Genomic DNA, 22,525 nt, shown 5'->3' on the forward strand with positions numbered 1-22,525 from the left:
CGTCTAACAAAGGTGTGGAGTGATAGTATGACCCTCATTAAAGGAAATACCCATAGAGGTACTTTTTTTTTTTATTTATTTATTAAAATTACAATCAATTCTCGCGTTGAGAATAATAGAGGTACCTAACAGTAAAACATTCCAACGGTTCCTTCGGACAATGAATACCAGATGTTGAGGCACTTACACAGCACAAGTTCAGTTAGCCCGAGGACCCGTTATAAAAGCTGGGTTTTTTTGGTAATTAAGATCTTTCAAACGAACAGGCAGTCTTTGTCCCAAATTGACCAATTGACAGCGACGTCAATTTCTCTTACTTTCGGGACGAGGGCTATACTCGACGAATCCGAGGATCTCGTGTCCTTAGATGTGGGGTGTGTTCCATCATAGTTTTCCTCGGTTCCAACTTCGTCCTCTGGCGGCATTCAGATATCGTATGTTCGTAAGAACCGCAGTGGCGGCACTTGATCCGGAGGGCGGGTGACCTGCTTCGTTTATTTCCGGAGCCCGATGATGGCCTCCGTGATGGGGACGTCCGCCTTTCCTCGTAGAAGAAAGGCTTCATTTCTCTTTGGAATTGTTTCACCGACTTGATATCACTCGTGAGTGCTAGTCGTTTAAAACGTTCGTCGCGCGAGCCCAGCAGATAGAGAACGGTGGCGGTGATTATCTCTTCCCTTGTTGAATGTCGCCACTTCGAAGCCAGGAGGGAGACAAGACGGTTTCCGTACGCCCCTGGTGTTTCGTTCTCCCGCTGTAGTTCCTCGGATACCTTGATTAGCGATGAAGCTGCTGTTTCGTGACCACCGAAGTGCGCGACGAATTGTTCCTTAAAAGCTGGCCATGTGAGCTCTTCGCCATCTATTATTTGCGTAAGCCAATACGCTGCCGAACCCTCTAGGGCGCGCGTCAAAGCAGAATATAGCGCGCTGTTTTTCAGGGGGTTGTCTTTCATAAGCAGATCAACGGCTGAGCACCAGACGGCTGGATCTGCGTCCCGGGTTTCGGGGTTAAAGCGCGGTAACGATATCCCTTCTTCTTTGCTAGCGACCGGATTATTTCACGCACGATGCTCTTACGCTCCCGCGTCGACAACTTGCGTTCGTATCCCACTTCTGATGTCGAGTCACGATCCGAGTCCGGGCTCGAGTCGCTATCACGGTGAGGTCTTGGGATAGGTGTTTCCTCACTGAAGCTATCCATCTTCTTACAGCACGGAAGTGATTTTTATTGACACAAATAAAGAGGTCACAAAGTTGACGCAAACCCATGGCGGTCACACACTCGCGACACTAGTGACAATGGTCTCAGGTTCGATAACGAATCCACGGTCAACGAGATGATAGATATACTCGCGCACACAAGCGGACTCAAACGTGTAATGCTCCCAGGTCGTAGACCGCTACTCTCTTCGTCGATGAGATCGCAAGAAAGAATGAATTTTCGTCCCAATGATGCCACGGAGGAAAACTATGATGGGGTGTGTCTACGGACACGAGATCCTCGGATTCGTCGAGTATAGCCCTCATCCCGAAAGTAAGGGAAATTGACGTCGCTGTCAATTGGTCACTTTGGGACAAAGACTGCCTGTCCGTTTGAAAGATCTTAATTACCAAAAAAACCCAGCTTTTATAACGGGTCCTCGGGCTAACTGAACTTGTGCTGTGCGAGAGCCTCAACATCTGGTATTCATGGTCCGAAGGAATCGTTGGAATGTTTTACTGTCAGATACCTCTATGGGTATTTCTCTTAATGAGAGTCATACTATCGCTCTATACCTTTGTTAGACGAAGCGCCCGTCCCGTTGACCGCGGCTACGTTGGGCGACAGACTATCACCTCGAGCCAAAGCTCACCATCACTAGTCTCGAACGATTACAATCGGATTAGCTAATTACAGCTATAGTAGACTCTAGATTACAATGTTAGGGGATTATCCCGAAGTTCCAGGGGGAGGCTTCGATGCCCTTTCATCTCCGACATATTTATAATATGTAAGATCTCAACGATTGATATAATGTCTGAAAATAGCAAAAAAGTTATACTGTTCTACAATTTAAGCGAATTTCACATGTTACGTTGTGCGTTATAGAAGTTATTTATTATATTGATTGAATACTTTATCTTTTTCAAACATGCTTCTTTTTTTGTTGAAATTCCATCTTTAATTATTCTTATAATGAATCTCCAATCTGTTATTATATTAATAGCATTAAAACACTAAGAGTATAAAATTGGTAAAAATTAGACTAGACTTTATAGATCTTGAAATTCAGATCTGGATTTAATATATATTATTATAACTATTTATTTTAGTCTTTTACAAAACTTTTCACTGCAATGCTGGATGGAGAAACACAAGTTAGCACAGTTTGGCTTCAATGTGTTTTATTATTTAGTATGATTTGGGGAATGTGTTCAACACTAACGAGCGATAGCAGGAAGGCTTTTGACGTTTATTTAAGAAAATTATCACTTGGAAATGTCGAAGAATATCCGAAACCAAAAGCTTTTAAATTGACGAAACAGCAGCTTTTTCCTGATAAGGGAACCGTTTACGATTGGATATACGATAAAAGAAATAATGGATCTTGGATACCGTGGATGGACACAACGTTACAAGTATATTTTAATAAGCATTATTTCAATTCTTCTTTCCTTTTTGCAATACTACGTTACATTTGTAAAATGTCTCAAGCATAATACAGATAGTCTTTCTGTGTTTCGTAATGATTGAATTGAAGTATAAATGGATTATTTTCCCAAAATAATTACAAAATATTAACGTAGTCTAATAACTATTTTTAACATTAGAAGGTTTTGATATAGAAATCTTGTCATATTCATGAAGCAGTTTATTAATTTCAAAAATATTACAATTGTTTAATATGAATAATTACTCTTCTTTTAATAATAGTTATGATCTTATTACTTATTATTATTTCATTTAATCTACTAAATTTGTGTGTTCTTTTGTCGCATTACAATAGTTCATAATTCGATTACCAAATGTTATAAAAATATTTACTATAAACGTAGAGAATAATTTTTCTTGGTGCTTAAAATAAAAATGATACTATTATTCTAAATATATAATCCACAATAACGTTCCAAATGAATACTTTGTAAATTTCTATTTCTTTCTGAATAGATTTTACCGTAAGAGGCAAATTTAATGTCAATTTATGTGTCTAATTCATCTTTTTTTGTATCTTAGGCGTCTTTGTTACCCGATGTAAAATCAAATGGATTGATTATACCAACAACTGAAGTAGTAATTCAGTATTTCTTTATCAGAAATCTTCTACATAGAGCAATACCTATTTTATTTGTTGGGCCAACTGGTACCGGCAAATCAGTTATTGTATTAGATTATTTGCAGTTTCTACCTAGACAAAAATATATAGAGAATATTGTAAACTTCAGTGCTCGTACCACTGCTGCTCAAACCCAAGAGATAGTGATGTCTAAGTTAGATCGTAGAAGGAAAGGTGTATACGGCCCACAAATGGGAAAGAAATGCGTACTATTCGTTGACGATCTAAGTATGCCGCAGGTAGAACAATACGGAGCTCAACCGCCAATTGAACTCATCCGTCAATGGGTGGATCATGGGCACTGGTTCGATTTAAAAGATACGACAATGTTATACTTAGTGGATATGTTTCTAATTTGTGCTATGTTGCCACCCGGAGGTGGTTCCAACATGGTCACACCCAGATTAACTCGGCACATGCATATAATTGGTATCGACTTTTTTGAAGAGGTGACAATGACCAAAATCTTCTCCTCGATTCTTGATTCGCACTTTGCAAAGGGATTTGTATCAGAAATTTCAAGATTAGGAAAAATGATTGTAAACGCAACGATGGATATATTTCTCAACGCGATCAAAACCTTTCTACCTACTCCAGCAAAAAGTCATTATACATTTAATTTGCGTGACTTCAGCCGGGTTATTAAGGGTATACTTTTGGTACCAGCCTCTAAAATGAAGGACCCGGATAAACTAATTAGACTATGGGTTCACGAAGTGTATAGAGTTTTCCATGACAGACTGGTGGATGATAACGATCGAGAAACATTGTTTGAAATGGTTCAGTATACTTGTTACGATCAGTTACGACAACCGCTGGGAAAAGTACTTAACAGACTATTACAAGAAGGAGAAACAATAACAAGTTCTCACATGCGTGACCTCTTCTTTGGTAATTATATAGAACCCGATGCTGAACCGAAAATATATGATGAAGTGATAGATCTTGAAGATTTACAACAAAAAATGGACTATTATTTAACAGAGTACAATATGCTTTCTAAGACACCTATGTCGTTAGTTTTATTCAGATATGCTATTGAACACGTTTCTCGCACTTCACGAATATTGCAACAAGAAAGTGGAAATGCACTTCTAATAGGAATAGGTGGATCGGGTAGAAGTTCGTGCGCTAAATTGGCAACTAACATGTGCGAATATATTCTGTATCAGATTGAAATTACTACGACTTACGAATTTTCGGAATGGCGAGAAGACCTAAAAAAGTTGTTATTACGTGTCGGATGTGATGGAAAATCCACTACCTTTATTTTTGGCGATCATCAAATAAAGGATGAATCTTTCGTCGAAGATATAAATATGGTTTTAAACACTGCCGATGTACCAAATTTATACGATACTGAAGAAAAAGCTGAAATCTTAGATAAAATGACGAATATAATGCATAGCATTGGTGGGAGAAAAGTTGAAATTACTCCTATGATTCTTTACAACTTATTCCTCGAGAGGATAATAAAAAACCTTCACTGGATTTTAACAATGTCTCCAATAGGAGATAAGTTTAGAAATCGCTTGCGAATGTTCCCCTCACTGATAAACTGCTGTACTATTGATTGGTATACAGTTTGGCCTGAAGATGCCCTAGAAAAGGTAGCACGAGTATCGTTGCAAAATGTTAACATCAGTATGGATTTACGAGAAAAATGTGTTTACATGTCTAAAAAGTTCCATATAAGTATCGCATTGGCTAGTGAAGATTATTATAAGACACAAGGTAGAAGATACTACATAACACCGACGAGTTTCTTAGAACTTATTAAATCGTTTTGCAGGCTGTATGATCAAAAAATCAAAGAAATTACCGAGCAACAAATGCGGTACGAAATGGGATTGGAAAGGTTGGATTTCGCAGCAGAACAAATAGCGGTTATGAAACAGGAACTTCAAGCCTTGCAACCTAAATTACTGGCACAATCCGAGTTGAGCAATAAGCTTATGGTTAGAATAGAGCAGGATACTATCAACATTGAAGCAAGAAAGGAGATTGTAGGTGCAGAAGAAGCTTTGGCAAACGAAGCTGCAGCTGCTGCACAGGCTATAAAAGATGATTGCGAAAGCGATTTAGCCGAAGCTACACCTGCATTAGAAGCTGCTTTAACTGCGCTGGATACCTTGAAACCTGCCGACATTAGTATTGTGCGATCAATGAAAAGTCCACCAGCGGGCGTAAGATTAGTAATGGAAGCTATTTGCGTTTTAAAAGGAATCAAACCTGAAAAAGTTCAAGATCCAGCAACTGGTCGAGTTGTGGAAGATTACTGGCCAGCTTCTATAAGGATATTGGGCGATATGAGATTTCTCGAGAGTTTGAAAAACTTTGATAAAGACAACATACCACCGACATACATGAAAATAATTCGTGAAAAATTTATAAATGACAGAGGTTTTCAACCGGAAGCTATTAAAAAGGTTTCCACGGCATGTGAAGGTCTTTGCAAGTGGGTACGAGCGATTGAAGTTTATGATCGAGTGATTAAAGTCGTTGCACCAAAACAAGCAATGCTGGCAGAAGCTGAAGCCGCCCTTGCCAAACAAATGGAGGCTTTAAACGCTAAGAGAGCCCTTCTTCAGGAAGTTACTCAGAAGTTACAGTCGCTCAATGACGAATTTGCCGAGTGCATGAGAGAGAAGAAGAAGCTCGAAGATCAAATTGATTACTGCAAGAAAAAATTAGATAGAGCTGAAAAATTGTTAAGTGGTTTAAGCGGAGAGAAAAATAGATGGCAAGAAACAGCTACGATATTAGGTGCAAGCCTTAATAATGTTATTGGCGACGTTTTATTGTCTTCAGGAGTAGTCGCATATTTTGGAGCCTTCACAATAGAGTACAGAAATAAATTAATCGCAGAATGGCACAAATCTTGTGTAGAAACAGCAATTCCATGTGGAAGAAAGTTTAATTTGATTGATATTTTAGGTAAACAAGTAGAAATTAGAGCATGGATCATTTTTGGTTTACCGGCAGATAACTTTTCTGTGGAAAATGGAATAATTGTAAAAAACGCTGATCGATGGCCACTTATGATCGACCCGCAAAATCAAGCAAACAAATGGATAAAAAATATGGAGAAAGAAAATAATTTATCAGTTATTAAACTTTCTGATCCAAATTATGTGAAAATAGTGGACACTTGTATACAGCTTGGCACACCTGTTTTGTTGGAAAATATTTTAGAAGAAATAGACGCGATATTAGAACCTGTGCTTCTTAAAAATATTTACAAAGAACGTGGTATCTTATATATGAAGTTTGGTGAAAACATAATTGAATATAATTCTGATTTTCGATTTTATATTACGACGCGTTTAAGGAATCCACATTATTTACCAGAGGTAGTTGTGAAAGTAACATTATTAAATTTTATGATTACACCTCAAGGACTTCAGGATCAGTTACTAGGTATAGTCGTTGCTAAGGAATTACCCGTACTGGAAGAACGCAAGAATCAGTTGATTATAGAAGGTGCAAAGAATAAAAAGATATTGGAGGAAATAGAGGATAAAATTTTAGAAGTTTTATCCGCTTCGGAGGGCAATATTTTGGAGGATGAAACAGCAATTACGATATTGTCAACTTCGAAAACACTGGCAGAAGACATCGAAGCCAAGCAAGAGGTAGCTGCTAAAACAGCGATAGAAATTGATAATGCTCGTAATGAATATAAACCTGTTTCGAGGCACGGGTCTGTTCTGTTCTTCTGTATTTCCGAATTGGCAAACATTGATCCTATGTACCAGTATTCTTTACCGTGGTTCATTCATCTCTATGAAATGTCAATAGCAAACAGTGAAAGGAGCGAAAATCTAAATAATCGAATAAAAAATTTAAATACATATTTCACAGCTAGCATTTATAGAAACGTGTGTCGTTCTTTATTTGAAAAGGATAAATTGATATTCTCTTTTGTTCTGTGTGGTGGTCTTTTACGTGCTGATAAAAAGATAGATGAAGAACTTTGGACATTTTTGTTGGCAGGTGACGTAGCTCTAGATAATCCTTACCCTAATCCTGGCTCTCCTTGGTTAACTGATAAATCTTGGAATGAAATAGTTAGAGCTACAAATTTACCTGAACTTGGAAAGCTACAACAATCCTTTGAAACACAAACGTTATATTGGAAGGCTTATTATGACTCATCTAATCCTCAGGAGGAATCTTTTCCATATCCATTCCAAAATGAGGGAGAAAATTTAAAGAAGCTAATTATACTTAAATGTATAAGACCAGATAAAATTGTGGCTGCTGTGCGAATGTTTGTTATATATAACATGGGACAGTCTTTTGTAGAACCACCGCCATTTGATCTTCAAGCATGTTATAGCGATTCTAGTAACGTAACTCCTCTTGTTTTTATTCTTTCTCCTGGATCTGATCCAATGGCAGGCTTAATTAGATTTTCAGAAGATTATGGAGTACCAAAAGAGAATTTGATGTCTATATCATTGGGACAAGGTCAAGGTCCAATAGCAGTGAACATGATAAATAGAGGAATAAAAAGAGGAGAGTGGGTAGTACTTCAAAATTGCCATTTGGCAGTGTCTTGGATGAAAGAATTGGACAGAATTTGCGATGAAATTATTATACCAGAAAATACGCATCCCAAATTTCGATTATGGTTAACCAGCTATCCATCGAAGGATTTTCCAATCTCTATTTTACAAAATGGAGTTAAAATGACTAATGAACCACCAAAAGGATTGAAGAATAATCTACTGAGGAGTTATTTGAATGATCCCATATCAGACACAAAGTTCTTTAACAGCTGTAATAAAATAAGTGAATGGAGGAGCCTCCTTTTTTCTCTATGCTTTTTTCATGCTGTTGTTCAAGAAAGACGTAATTTTGGCCCATTAGGCTGGAATATACCATATGAATTTAATGAATCAGATCTCCGCATTAGTATGTTACAACTACAGGTAAGATTATGTAAAGCAAATCCCTACTCTTTATGCATAATAGAACATTTTTCATTCAAAAGAGTAAAATTCATATGTTGAAATTCTGCTCCGTTTGGAACAGAAACAAATATATTACGTATTATCTTAAATAAATTCGCTTGTTATGGTTAAAAATGAAATAATCTTGTTATGATCAACAAATTATTATAAAACGTCTAAATCTTTTAGTTGTGAAGAACAAACACTTGCGAGATTCATTATTGTTATAATAGATCAATTTGCATTTTACAATTCGAAGATTAAATTAGTATTGTATAATAACTGTAAATGCCTCGAAAAATTGCAATCTTTATGCATTTTTTATTCATATTTATATTCATATTTATATATTTTTATTTATATTAATTCACAGTATGTTTTTAACAATAATCGATAAAGTAGTTTTTCCACTCGTCACTATGAAATACTGTATTAAATGTTAAATGTGTATATTATTATATTTTGTGGTATTACCATACAAGCTGATATTGATATGGTGGTACAACTGAAAATAGTTCGATTATATGAAGAAATAAGTCCAAAATGTAAAGTGATACTTTTTCGCGTAGCATTTCATTCTCGAATAAATCGACGTTGAATATACGCCAAGTACGCGTACATTTACCTACGCACGATCTCACTTACTCCTATCTCTAATGGATATTACTTCAAAGTTTTTATCGTTTTTGCATTCGAACATTTGATACAAAATTTTGTACAAAAAAGTATTACTGACTTCGAAATGTACTAAAATTTAATTAAAAAAGTAATTTCTATTTTATTTATACTTTATTTAGACACATATTCAATAACGGTTAGAATTACTTACTTACTTGCTAAACATAGCATATTACTGTAGTATCGTGGAAATTAAGATATACATTTTTTCCCGATTACTTACGATTTATTAATAATGAATTGAATATACAGGTATTAATTGGACAGAAAACGATGTTTGTTTAACTGAAATTAAATACTCGTATCTATCTCAAATAACTTTACAGTTATTTGGCAACTCTCGTCACAACGAATCTAACACACTCTCTCTCTCTCTCTCTCTCTCTCTCTCTCTCTCTCGCAACACACTCACTTTTCGACTCGCATACTCTGACCTCTCGGTCATCCCTCCTTGAAACACGAAACCGTCCTTCTGCTCTAACGTTGTTTGTTGTTTTTCTCATATCTTTGTAAGAACTAGATGACTTTAATCACATAGGCGCTCTTAAATGTAAACGAACCACAGAAGGACGACGTACACGGTTTTTTCTATTTTCAACCGATCTCTAATTCAAATTACTTTACAATATTACATTACATATATTGCAATTCTTTTTTTTTATATTTACGTGGAGGAAATCCGCATGGATTCTAGGCCGCTTCTGGGGAAAGCGGCGTGGTAGTGTCATACTCCAACCGACTAAAACCTCCACGATGACCGTCCCGGCTGTGATCAAGAGAGGTCCGGGAACCGGTGCGAGCGACACCCCCCCCCCCCCCCCCCGCCCAGTACAGCCGCTGATGGGGCGGTATGTGGCAATGTCACACCGCGCCTCGTCGCCGGAGCCGCCGTACCAGGCAGTCCGGTTCCCCTACCGGACTGCTTGGCGGCCCCGAGGCGTTGAGCCGCCAGCGTCCAAGCCCGAACCCCACCGGGGGGTGCGGCGGACCCAGCGCGCTTCGCCAACGGCACACGGAACATATATTGCAATCTAATGGAAGGTTATCAAAATATCGTAACACGTTAATGCTTAATGGAATTATATGTACATCAAACTTGTCACTAAATTAAGATACAATCATTACAATTATTGATGTTACAATTAGAAATGTATATTTTTTTGCATTTGTAATTTCGCGCCACCTTCGAATAGGTAGGAATATATTTAATATGCTATATTTAGTAAGTAAATGAGTAATCTTAGTCGTTATTGAATAAAATATAGATAAAATATTTTGTACTTTTTAGCGCATTTCAAAATCAGTAATATCTGTCGGAGATGGAAGGACACCGGACCTTCCCCTGGAACTCCGGGAAAATCTGTAAAATCGTAATTAAAGTTTACAGTTGTAATTAAACAATTTGCCGTCATCTGCCCAATTGTACTTGTTTGCGATTTGCGATAATAAACTTGGGCTCAAGGCGACCATCAGTCGCCGACCTTAGCCGCGGTCAACGGGACGAGCGCTCCGTCTAACAAAGGTGCGGAGCGGTGTTGTGACCCTCATTAAAGGAACTACCCATAGAGGTATCGGACAGTAAAACATGCTAACGGTTCCTTAGGACAATGAATACCTGATGTTGAGGCACGCACACAGCACAAGTCTGGTTAGCCCGAGGACCCGCTATAAAACCTGGGTTTTTTGGCAATTAAGATGTGTGCAAACGGACAGGCAGCTTTTGACTCAAATCGACCAATCGACAGCGACGTCGATCCGAGGACCTTGTACTTAGACACTCCACCATAGTTGGCCTCGGTAGCGTCATTGGGACGAAAATTCATTCTTTCCCGAGATCTCATCGGCGAAGGGAGTAGCACACGTTTGAGTTAGAGCAAGTATACCTACCCTCCCGTTGATGTGGATTCGTTATCAAACTTAAGACCACTATCACTAGTGTAGCGAGGGCCTAATCGCCGCTGTTGATTGTCGAATCGGTAGTGTTCATACTCGTTGTATCGGGCCGTATCTTCGTTATAACACAACCCTGGCCAACTCCAAGGGATGTCTATCAAACGCCCACAACCCTGTTCCTGACTCTTCTCCGACATATCTTTTTGCACAGAATGTTTTATCAAATGTTCGTGTTACGTCGCGTAACACTCTACCTAGCCCAGGCCACACACCGCGGGCAAGATGGCAACCAGATGTCTTCGGATACTCACTGCGTACCCTCAATAGTCTCAAGTATCGGCCATAAATCTCAGGAATTTCCTAGTAGAGGTCCTTCAAACCAAACAAACGTCTGTTTCCGAAGCATTTCTAAAGACCATTGGCTACTACGGCTAGACAAGGGAAAGTTGGTTTTTCTCACGTATGATGCAACTTTCCTCCCACGAACCACTTTCTCTCGAGGGCGGTTAAGACCCTTCGTTTAACCAATTAACAACGAAGCCTATCTCCCTCACTCTCCTAACTAAAATCGTCACCAACAAATCCGATGGTCCCGTGCGCTAGACACACCCATCCTTAGCTTTCCTCCGCCACAGCATCGTCTCCGAACATCACTGATTTTACATCCTTCGAACGGTCAACATCCTTTAACCGGGTACACACACCCGTAGATCAGTCACTCACTCATCTCGTACATACGCACCAGCGTAACTGTCTTCGTTATAAGTTGTTAGAATAAACGGTGACTATAAACTTACTATACTGTGTCATATTCATTTAACCACCTCTGTTATCTTAACCGAAACAGGGGAACGACTATTTCGCGGCGTCGATTAACCGAATCGTAGCGAGAATTTACGCCTCTCGCTGACGCGTTTTCCTCGCGACCGCGTCTCTCCGCGAACGGTCGTAACAGTTCGGATGCAAAAACCATACAGACTTTGCAATAATATCCATTGGAAGTAGAAGTAAGTGAGATCGTGCGTGGGTAAGTATACGTGTATTCGGCGAATCGTTAATCTTGATTTATTCGGAAATGAGATGTTACGAAATGAAATGACGAGTATTACACGAAAAAAATATAGCTTTACATTTTCGACTTATTCTTTCATGTAGACTCACACTCTTTTCGGTTGCACCATCAGGATGGTATCACTTTATGTATTGAAGTTTCTTTTCCTTATATATTAGCTCTTTTTAAATGATTATGAGCAAGTACCATTTGATGCACTTCTCTATTTAACGGGTGAATGTAATTACGGTGGCCGTGTAACTGATGATAAGGATAGACGTTTGCTGAATTCATTATTGAAACAATACTACAATGAGGAAGTTATTACCAATCCACGGTAAGTTTTATGAGTACATCTAGATATTTATTATACGATAAATTCATAATCTATTAATTTACTTCTTTACGTTATTACATTAAATACTTCATCATTTGTAATGTATATGCGTATTTCTTATTCATATGTATTATGTTTATTAATTTCGATCTTACATCTATGAAATGGACTTCAGTTTTCAAATCTTTTAACTAAATCTTATCTTATGGTATACATACATACAAACATATTCCATTTACACATTTTCCAACTCATTTCCTTTGCTGAAAATTATATAAAAAATTGCATACAGTAATTTTTTCTTCTTTTTTTTATTTAATTTGTACTTTACAATTTGAGATTTGGTAAATGTTTCTAAGTTTATTACTAAATAATATGTGGATAGCTACCCCCAACGAGATACCATCTTCGAGTTTGTCTATTTTATTTCGCATACACTAATGGCAGTGAAAGTGCGACAAGCAGTGAATTTAGGTGGACAAAACGACAACGAATACTGCCAAATGGTTAAAGCTCCAAAATGCAACAAATACCACCGACCAATATAACAAACAAAGGTGAAATATACTACATAAATAAAGCTGCAAATACGTTAAACAGGAAACAACCAATTAACCCCTTTCCGTACTTTATCGAGTCAGACTCGCGATGAAGATTTTGGCCCAAACATGAATATCGCGAGTCTGACTCGCGACCAGATACTTGGGCCAAACGTGAACATAACAAGCCGAGCTCGCGGACTGTTTTTTCCCCGTTCCGATCGTGACTGAATGTTAGTTCCTGTTTACGAGAATCAATCTGGTCTGTTTAGCGCGCGTCGATGTCTACCGCTTGGGCCCGAGTTTCGTCGAACTAATTGGCACGGGAAAGGGTTAACAAAGAACAGGAAAGCTCATTTATAAAAGAAATGGGAACGTTGCAAAAGCACGAAGAAAACAGCTACAATGACGAACTATCATATCAAGATGAACATTGGAAGGTAGGAGCAGCACACAAAAAGCGTAAATAATACCAGGCACGAGCGCTATGAAAATTTCAGGTACGGAGAAGCAACAGTGGCTACAAGACATCCCACCCCGAAACTCATTCAGTTCACTGATAGAAGAGGTAGATCCGGACCCAAAAAAAAGCCACAACTCATATCGTTAAACCACCACCGATCTACATTGATGCCCAAATAATAGATTCCCCACTTGAACTATTAAACAATACTGCTGGAAAAGAAAACTTCAATATAAAGTAATTAAAACTGGAACAAGTAAAAGTACAAACAAAAACTCCGGAAGTATTTAGAAAAATGACGCAAGCATTAAAGGAAAAAACGCTGGGTATCATACATTCCAGCTCAAAACAGAAAGAAGCTACAAAATAGTAAGTAGAGGACTACACCCAAGGACAAATACAAAAAAATATATGCGAGGAATTAGCAAAAATCAGACACCAAGCAAGAACAATAAATAATATAACCAGATACGACACGAAACAATCATTGCCACTGTTTCTAATAGAACTTGAACCCAAAGCTAATAACAAAGAAATCTTTGACATTAAAAAAATCCTAAACGCAATAGTCAAACACACCTAGTCAAGCACATTAATATAGAAACAGCAGTCACATTATTACAAGAGCATATCACAAAAATAGAAAAATGGTTACAAGATAAACAAATAAAAGCAAATTCCAGTAAATGCAGCCATATTACATTTACACTACGAAAACGGAAACCACCAAATATCCAATTGAATTGAACAAACAAGGCAAGTTAAATACCTAGGATTGCGCTTAGACACACAACTTACATGGAAGCAACATACTAAATCAATTAGAGACAAAATACGGATAAAAAGAAGACAGATGCACTGGCTAACTAGTCGAAACTCTAAACTCAGCATGGAAAATAAACTAAAAATATATAAAATGGTCATAAAACCAATCTGGACGTACGGAATAGCACTATGGGGAACAGCAGCAATGAGCCATATAACCAAAATAGAGGCAACGCAATGGAAAATACTCAGAACAATAGTAAACGCGCCATGGTACGTTAGGAACGAGGACATTCGGAAAGACCTGGGAATACCAACAGTCAAGGAGGAGATTAACAAAAGTGCAAGAAGGCACGGAGAAAGAATAGCAACGCACCCAAACCGGCTGGCAGCGGAAATGGTCGACACATCAAACATAAAAAGAAGACTAAAAAGGAAACACCCAAGAGATCTCACAAAGGACATAACCTAACAAACACGTATTATCTGAGATAATTAAAGAAATAAATCAATCAAATTCGAAGATGGTATCCCACTGGGGGTAGCCATCCACATGTTATAATACTATATCAGTAAGCTATAATATTTTACCAAATGTCCTACTGGACAAATTGTAAAATGCAAATAAATAAATAAAAAATTGTACCAATGTAAAAAAAAAAATCACTAGTTTTCCTCCGCCATCATCGAAGGACATTAGTTTTTCAATCGGTCAACATATTAACCTGCTAGTGATTCTCTTCGTGTTATACTAAACAGTGCAAATAAATTAACTAAACATAACATTACTCTGCATCTTTAATCTACCTTCACCTTGAGCGTTAATAGCGTTCACGGTTCGTGATATCAACCGATCAGTTGCAACCTGACTGATCGCTGATTAGTTGAGAATTCGCACCATATGGCCACTCTAAATTCCGAACATACTTGAACGGCTACGTTCAAAAGTTGTTTCTAGTGATGACGTGTGTAATTACGCCTAGTACATTCGGAAGGGATGTAGATTTACAAGAGTGCGATTGTTGTTTTTTTTTATTTAGTTGTTTACATTCACAATTTGTCCGATTTGGACATTTGGTAGAATTTTTTAGCTGTTTGATTATCATGTGGGTGGCTACCCCCAGCGGGGTACCATCTTCGTATTTGCTAGGTTATATCCTTTGTGAGATCTGTTGGGTGTTTCCTTCTTAGTCTTCTTAAGAGTGCGATTGTGTACAGACTATCTTAACTTCTAATTACTCTACATATTCTACTGGTTTATTGTCGATTATTGCTGTCTGTTTCGTTTTGCTCCATATGTTCTGGTTCGTTGTAGTTTTAGAACTTCTGATTTTCTCGAGTAAACTGTCTCGTTCACATTTACACTTACCAATTTCGATGTTGATCTTCTTTAAAGTCGAATCCAATGTTGCAAGTTGTTTCAAATACTCGTTAGATTTCTAAGATGGTTGTTAAATTTTGTAAATCCGGTGTTCCTTTACTTTTCCTTTTCCCAATTTTCCTTTACTATAGATACATATATGAAATGAGAACAATCGACACTTTTGAATTCAATTTTTTGAGAGCAATTAAAATCTTTATATATACCGTGATAGATATTTGTATAAACTTGTGTACTTATATATTTTTAATACAGGTATTGCTTTACACCAAGTTGTATATATCGTCTACCAGAAAATACAGATTATCACGGCTGTCTAGAATATATTCGTAATCTGCCAATTATCCAACACCCAGAAGTATTTGGTTTACACGAAAATGCAGATATAACAAAAGATAATCAGGAATCATTGCAGCTACTTAAAGGGACTCTATTAACTCAACCACATATTACTAGCGTGGGAGTTGAGAGAGATATCGACGATGTGGTTTACGGTCTATGCGATGACATTTTATCAAAATTAACGTCGCGATTTGATATTTTAGAAATTTCTAAAAAATATCCAGTGCTCTATATAAATAGTATGAATACGGTTCTCCGTCAAGAACTCATTAAATTTAATAACCTCGTTGATACGATTAAAACTACTTTAGTAGATGTACAAAAAGCCATTAAAGGACTGGTTCTAATGTCATCTGAGTTGGAAGAAGTTTTTCTCAGTATGAGTATTGGTACAGTGCCAATTACCTGGAGTAAAAGATCTTATCCTTCGCTAAAATCACTCGCAAGTTATATTAATGACTTATTAGACAGATTAGCATTTTTCCAAGACTGGATAGATCATGATGCACCAACTGTGTTTTGGATATCTGGCTTCTTTTTTACTCAATCTTTTCTTACGGGAGTCTTGCAAAATTATGCCCGTAAAAATAAAATTCCAATCGACAGATTAGATTTTCAATTTGAAGTAACTCAGTTTGAAACTGATGTAAAAACAGCACCATCTTATGGAGTTTACATAAGGGTAAGACTTTTGGCTAAGTATTATATCACTCAGAAATAGAGTAATAAAAATTTAATAATCTTTGTATAACATTTCTTTATGTTGATAGAACATATTGATAAAATTGGCATATAATAATAATAATAATTATAATAATAATAATATATAAATAAACAATTGTTCTAAGAAAATTTATTTGAATTTTTAGGGTCTATATTTAGAAGGAGCAAGATGGAATAGGCAGTTACAAGAAATTGATGAATCTGAACCAAAGATAATGTTTGATCTCCTTCCTGTAATGTGGTTGAAACCCGGTATAAAAGCTGAATTTATTATTGAATACGTATATCATTGCCCTGTATACAAAACAAGCGAAAGACGTGGCGTTTTGGCTACTACTGGTCATTCTTCCAACTTTGTATTATATATTTTATTACCAACACACGTTGACGAGTCTCACTGGATTAAAAGAGGAGTAGCTTGCTTGTGTCAACTTGATGATTAAATTATTAAAAAAATATATCATTCTCTATATCAATCTTATATGTAGATGTCAAAATAATATTACATTTAAGAACCATGTATATGAAAATTTTTAATAAAGATTTTACAAAAGATACAATTCTATTCAAAAGTCACATCTTAAAGAATTAGTTTTTGAAAATTTGAATTAATAATTCTGTATTTTCGATCAATCGCGGGGAGACGCGGTCGCGAGGAAGTGCGTCAATGGGAGGCGTAAATTCCCGTTACTAATAATTAATAATAATTAATAATTTTGTTTAAATCCTATTATTTAAAATGGATATCCGGTATTATTTATTCTTGTTATTTAATCTGTTTATCTATTCTACCTGTTAATCTATTTATAATCTGGCAATGACACAATGATGGATAAATAAGAAAAAAAGAGAAATTTTCCATAAATAGGAATAAAAGAAACAAGGCTTCTATATTTTTTACTTTATTTTCATAAGATTATTTTAATTGGGGTTTTGTGATTCTTACGATCAAACTAATATCGAACATTACAACATTTAAATTAATTTCTATTTTTTACACTTGTGTACTGTGATTTGTTCGTCATTGAATAAGTGTCGGTCGTCAGCGGTATCTCATACGCCGAATTAACCTCGTGCAAGCAGTTTTAACTAAATTAGGCTAGATTAGGTCAATGGACTGATGGTTGATACAACTATTGGTCTTCTTTAAATGTTCTTGGAAATTAACTCCGACCAAATACAGTGATCAGCTATTGTGAGGAGTAATGTGTTATTGTTTCCTTCGCTCGTTTTCTTGCTACCGTCGTAGCAAAATTCAAAGCAGTAGAATGGTACGACCTGCGACGGATACTGCAACGTTCTTTGTAAGAGAATTCCGGAACCTCCTTCGAGGAAAACGCGTAGAATAGTCAGTTACATTTGTCCGCGTTGACGATTTTATATATGTCGGAGATGAAAGGACACCGGAGCCTTCCCTCTGGAATCTCGGAAAAACCCATAAACTTGTAATTAAAGTTTACAGTTATAATTAAACAATCTGTCGTCATTCTACCCAATCATACTTGTTTGCGATTTGCGATAATAAACTTGGGCTCAAGGCGACCATCCGTCGCCGAACGTAGCCGCGATCAACGGGACGGGCGCTTCGCCTAACAAAGGTGCGGAGTTATAGTATGACCCTCATTAAAAGAAATACCCATAGAGATACTTGACAGTAAAACATTCCAACGGTTCCTTCGGACGATGAATACCAGATGTTGAGTGCCCTCGCACAGCACAAGTCCAGTTAGCCGGAGGACCCGCTATAAAACCTAGGTTTTTTTGGTAATTAAGATTTTCCAAACGGACAGGCAACCTTTGTCCCAAATTGACCAATTGACAGCGACGTCAATCTCCCTTACTCTCGGAACGAGGGCTATACTCGACGAATCCGATGACCTCGTGTCCGTAGACACACCCCATCATAGTTTTCCTCTGTGGCATCATTGGGACGAAAATTCATTCTTTCTGGAGATTTCATCGATGAAGGGACTAGCGCCGTACGATCCGTGAGTAGTACACGTTTGAGTTAGTGCAAGTATATCTCTCATCCCGTTGACCGTGGATTCGTTACCGGACCTAAGATCAACGTCATTAGCATTGCAAGTGCTCCACCACTGCTGTTGATTGTCGAGTCGGTAGTGTTCATTCTCGTGTGAGTAGACCGTACCCGTGTGACACCGCAACGATGGCCAATTCCAAGGAAGATCTACCAAACGCCCACAACCCTGCTTGTGACCCTTCTCCGACATCAGAAGTGGGATCAGGAGAGCTGGTAATAGTGGTGGAATGGCTCACAGCCATCGTGAGCCAGTTGACTCAGCTGAGAGAGCAAAATCCAAGTACGGAACCTACAAATGTCGCGTTACCACGTTTTAACCCCGAAGTCGCGGGCGCCGATCCAGCCGCGTGGTGCGCAGCTACCGATCTGCTGATACGGGACCACCCGTTACAAGACAATGCGTTATTGTCTGCTCTAAATGTGGCCCTAAGCGGTTCTGCGCCGCACTGGCTTCCACAAGTAGTGTGCAGCGGAACGCTTGCCTGGCCAACGTTTAAGGAACTATTCCTTGCGCGCTTTGGTGAGCAAGAGACACCCGCCGAGGCGATAAGAAGGATAACCAGAGAACGACGGGCAGAGACCGAATCCCGAGGAGCTCATGGCCTTCGCATCCGTTGTACCGCGCAGGTAGATCTTACGTGCTAAGCTTATTCTATTTACAGCTACGCACTTTAACCTATTGACTTATCTATAACTTGCTTGGAATCGCTCAAGAAAACGGACTTTCCTGTCCGCGTGCGTAACGTAACTGTTTCTCGAATTTTCATCGCTCGTAATTGCCCGTCCTTCGTTTCGATTGTTTTGGTTTCAGACTGGATTAACGCGTTGCGGGTTTCGGCGCTATTGTCACGTAAAATAACAAAATAAAAAAGAAATTTGAAGTGAAAAATAAAAAAAGAAAACTTAATTTTTTTTCTAACATCAATACTCTTTACAATCTACTTCCGAACTCTAGGGGTGACTTTCTAAGACTGACTCTTATGATTTTACTTTCGATCGGATCTGATTACTTTCTTTTGTCATCCCTCAACATCCCCACCGTCCATACATTTGCTAGGCGTCCGCGATCGTTGCCACGTGCTCTTTCTTCTAGAACCTTCGGTGGAAGGACTGTTGGGATGTTGATGGTTCATTAGGCACTTCAGCGATATACATTGTCGCCGAGTGCCGCCACATCTTTATCTCTATCGTCAGTCCGTCGGATTTGAAGTATGCCGGTCGTGACAGTGTCGTGTCGTGCGATAGGATGTGGCCTGATTTTTTCGATTCGCTCTTTTAACTGGTTCGCGTATTCCGAGTTTGTCTGTTGCCCCACTGGCAAAGAGAATTCCGCTGACAACCGTATTCCGATACCATAAACCATTTCGACAGCCGTTGCTTCCAGGTCTTCCTTAATGGTGGTTCGTATCTCCAATAAAACAATTGGCAAAATTTCTACCCAATTACTCGTATCGTGGCATTTGATTGCTACTTTTAACTGGCGATGTAAGCGCTCTACCACCACTCCGTTGGACGCAGGATGATAGGCTGTCGTGCGCAAATGCTTGATGTCGAGCAACCGGCATAATTCTTCAAATAGTTTGGACTTGAATTGGCGTCCTTGATCGAATGTTATTCTTAAGGGCACGTCAAAACGAGCTATCCAAGAAGGAAGGAGGGCCGAAGCAACAGTTGACGCTTCCATATCGGCTATAAGGATGACTTCGGGTCAACGTGAGTGTCACACGCTCAAGGAGGGCCACCCGCTCAGAAGCAGTGATCAAGTAGCCCAAACATCCTGCATGCCATAGCTATCGAAATAATAACTAAACAGTAACTGAATAGCCGCCTCTGATATACATCCGACGATAACCCCTCCAAAGTGACTAAAACATCATAATCAACATCATAATTAAGAGAGTTTACTTTGTTGGAAATTTGATTGAGGTGCATTCTATACGATTGTACATTATTAATGATTTTTGGAGCGTTTTCAATTTTTGTTAGGATTTCTTCTAGACTGTCATTTAAGGGTAAAGCTATAGTTTTGAGATTTGTTTTGTAAGTTATATTGGTTCTTAATTTATTGTTTTCATTAAAAAGTTTATCTATAGTTTTATTTATTAATTCTGAATCATCGTCATCCAGAGTTCCAGATAGACTTCTAGAAATGGATCCAACAAAATTCAATAACCCTTTTTGGTAACGAGTGTGCGTCATAAGTTTAATATGCATTACTAAATTGTCTAAATTTCTTTCGCGAGCGCGAAGTATAATCATTTCATTGAAATACGGGCATTCACTTTTACAATGCTCTGTTAACATTAGTCTAAATCTCTTAATTTCGTTTAGTTCTGCATATATATCTGAGGTGGATAGGTTGTAATAGCTACTGAAGGTACACTCAAATATGTTCAACAACCAATACGTTTATTAGATTCTATCACTCAATAACAATGAATGATTAACAACGATTGAATAACAATTAACAATTAACAACGGTTGAATAACAATTAACGATTAATTACGGTTGACGCTTGACGACGATTAACAACAGCGACGATTGACCGAACTCTCAGAAATAATTGACTCCTTTCTCTTCACCATTCGCGTAGAATGTTCTGGTTCCAGATCGAACGGATTCTTCCCTTCGTTGCCCATCGATATCCCCACTAACGTGCGTTCATTAGATGTGCCACAGCGGCTGGCGCGTGTGCGCTCTTCCGAGAATTCGGCGGAAGAAGCGTGAGGATATCGATGACACATCGGGCACGTCGGTGTTGCGCTTTGACGGCGTAGCGCATTGTATCACGAAACCGTTGGAAAGTTCCGTGACACGTGCCGCCACATATCCTTAATGTCTAAACCTATAATTAAGTTTACAGATTCGCTATATAAGTATGCACGAGCTAATTTTTCTTGATATATAGAAGTATCGTTAAGAGGTACAACGTTTAGCTTAGCTAACTATGAAGAAGGTGAATATCGTCCTGGAAAGTAAGGTTTAATACGATTACCATATATTTTACTAATCGAGTCATTTACTATTATTTCATAATAAGGGGTTTTTACTTTTTCAATGGTGTATGGCCCTAGCCATTCAGTATCTAACTTGTGTTCTTTATGATCGTTATGAACTAATACTAAATCTCCTTCTTTAAAAATAGATTGAGGTTTAATAATTTTTCTTCTTTGATCTCTTTGATATGTTTGTTTACTTTTCACTAGAGTTTCTCTGGCTTTAAGTAGTTTGGCATTCCATTCTCGTTTCCTGAAGCTAACTTCATCAACGTATGTTCTTTGGGGATTTAGGGATATGGTAGAGAGGAGATTGGCCTTATGTCTAAATGTTAGTTCGAAAGGGGTATATCCAGTGGCATCATGAACCATAGTGTTATATGCTAGACACACAAAATTTAGGTTTTGATCCCATTCTGATTCATTGTCGTTGTGTATAGCTTTTAACATGTCGGATATTATAGCATGTGTTCGTTCCAGGCTTCCGTTGGATTGCGGGTGGAATGAAGTGGTTTTATGTGTTTGATTCTATATGCTTCTTCGTATCGTTGCATTAGTTCGCTAATACGACTTTGTCCTCTGTCGGTTAATATACGTTTGGGCGCGGAGAATATATAATTGTAATGATTCAGTAAAGCATCCCAGATTGATTGGGTCTGTTGTGTTTTTAAGCGTACAAGTATTAAATATTTGGTTAGTTCATCGTGTATAGAGAGAATGTATTGGTTTCCTATTTTAGTCTTTTTCAACGGACCTATCAAATCCATAGCGATTTTGTCGTTAGGTTCTAATGGAGTGTCAGTTATTTGTGGTTCTTCCTTTCCTCTTATCCGTGTAGTCTTTGATGTTTGACACGTCGCGCAAGTTCCTATTCTAGTTTTCATTCTGTCCATTAGGTATGGGATATTATATTTGTCTCGGATTCTATCGTATGTCTTTTGTATTCCGGGATGTCCTATCAAGCCATGATTTTCTTTTGGTACTTGTTCTATCCCTTCTTCACTTAAACTCTGTATTGGTTCGTAAGCAAATTCTATGTCG

At 38.0% G+C, this 22,525-nt stretch overlaps 2 protein-coding genes across 6 annotated transcripts in view; one reads left to right on the forward strand and one right to left on the reverse strand.

The window, feature by feature from the left end:
* Positions 1-16,994, forward strand: part of LOC126864086 (dynein axonemal heavy chain 3) — a 29,189-nt gene extending 12,195 nt beyond the window's left edge. For all 5 annotated transcript variants that reach the window (XM_050615013.1, XM_050615014.1, XM_050615016.1 and 2 more), the window contains 5 exons: positions 2,316-2,621; positions 3,217-8,253; positions 12,076-12,233; positions 15,637-16,405; positions 16,593-16,994. In XM_050615013.1, coding sequence (XP_050470970.1) covers positions 2,316-2,621; positions 3,217-8,253; positions 12,076-12,233; positions 15,637-16,405; positions 16,593-16,889 — 6,567 coding nt within the window. In that variant the 3' untranslated portion in view covers positions 16,890-16,994. The remainder of the gene's footprint in view (positions 1-2,315; positions 2,622-3,216; positions 8,254-12,075; positions 12,234-15,636; positions 16,406-16,592) is intronic.
* The window catches only part of LOC126864087 (transitional endoplasmic reticulum ATPase TER94), a 63,640-nt gene that overhangs the window by 24,601 nt on the left and 16,514 nt on the right, over positions 1-22,525 (reverse strand). The gene's annotated exons all lie outside the window — the stretch shown is intronic.

This window comes from Bombus huntii, chromosome 3 (assembly GCF_024542735.1).
Source record: "Bombus huntii isolate Logan2020A chromosome 3, iyBomHunt1.1, whole genome shotgun sequence".
Lineage (NCBI taxonomy): Eukaryota > Metazoa > Arthropoda > Insecta > Hymenoptera > Apidae > Bombus > Bombus huntii.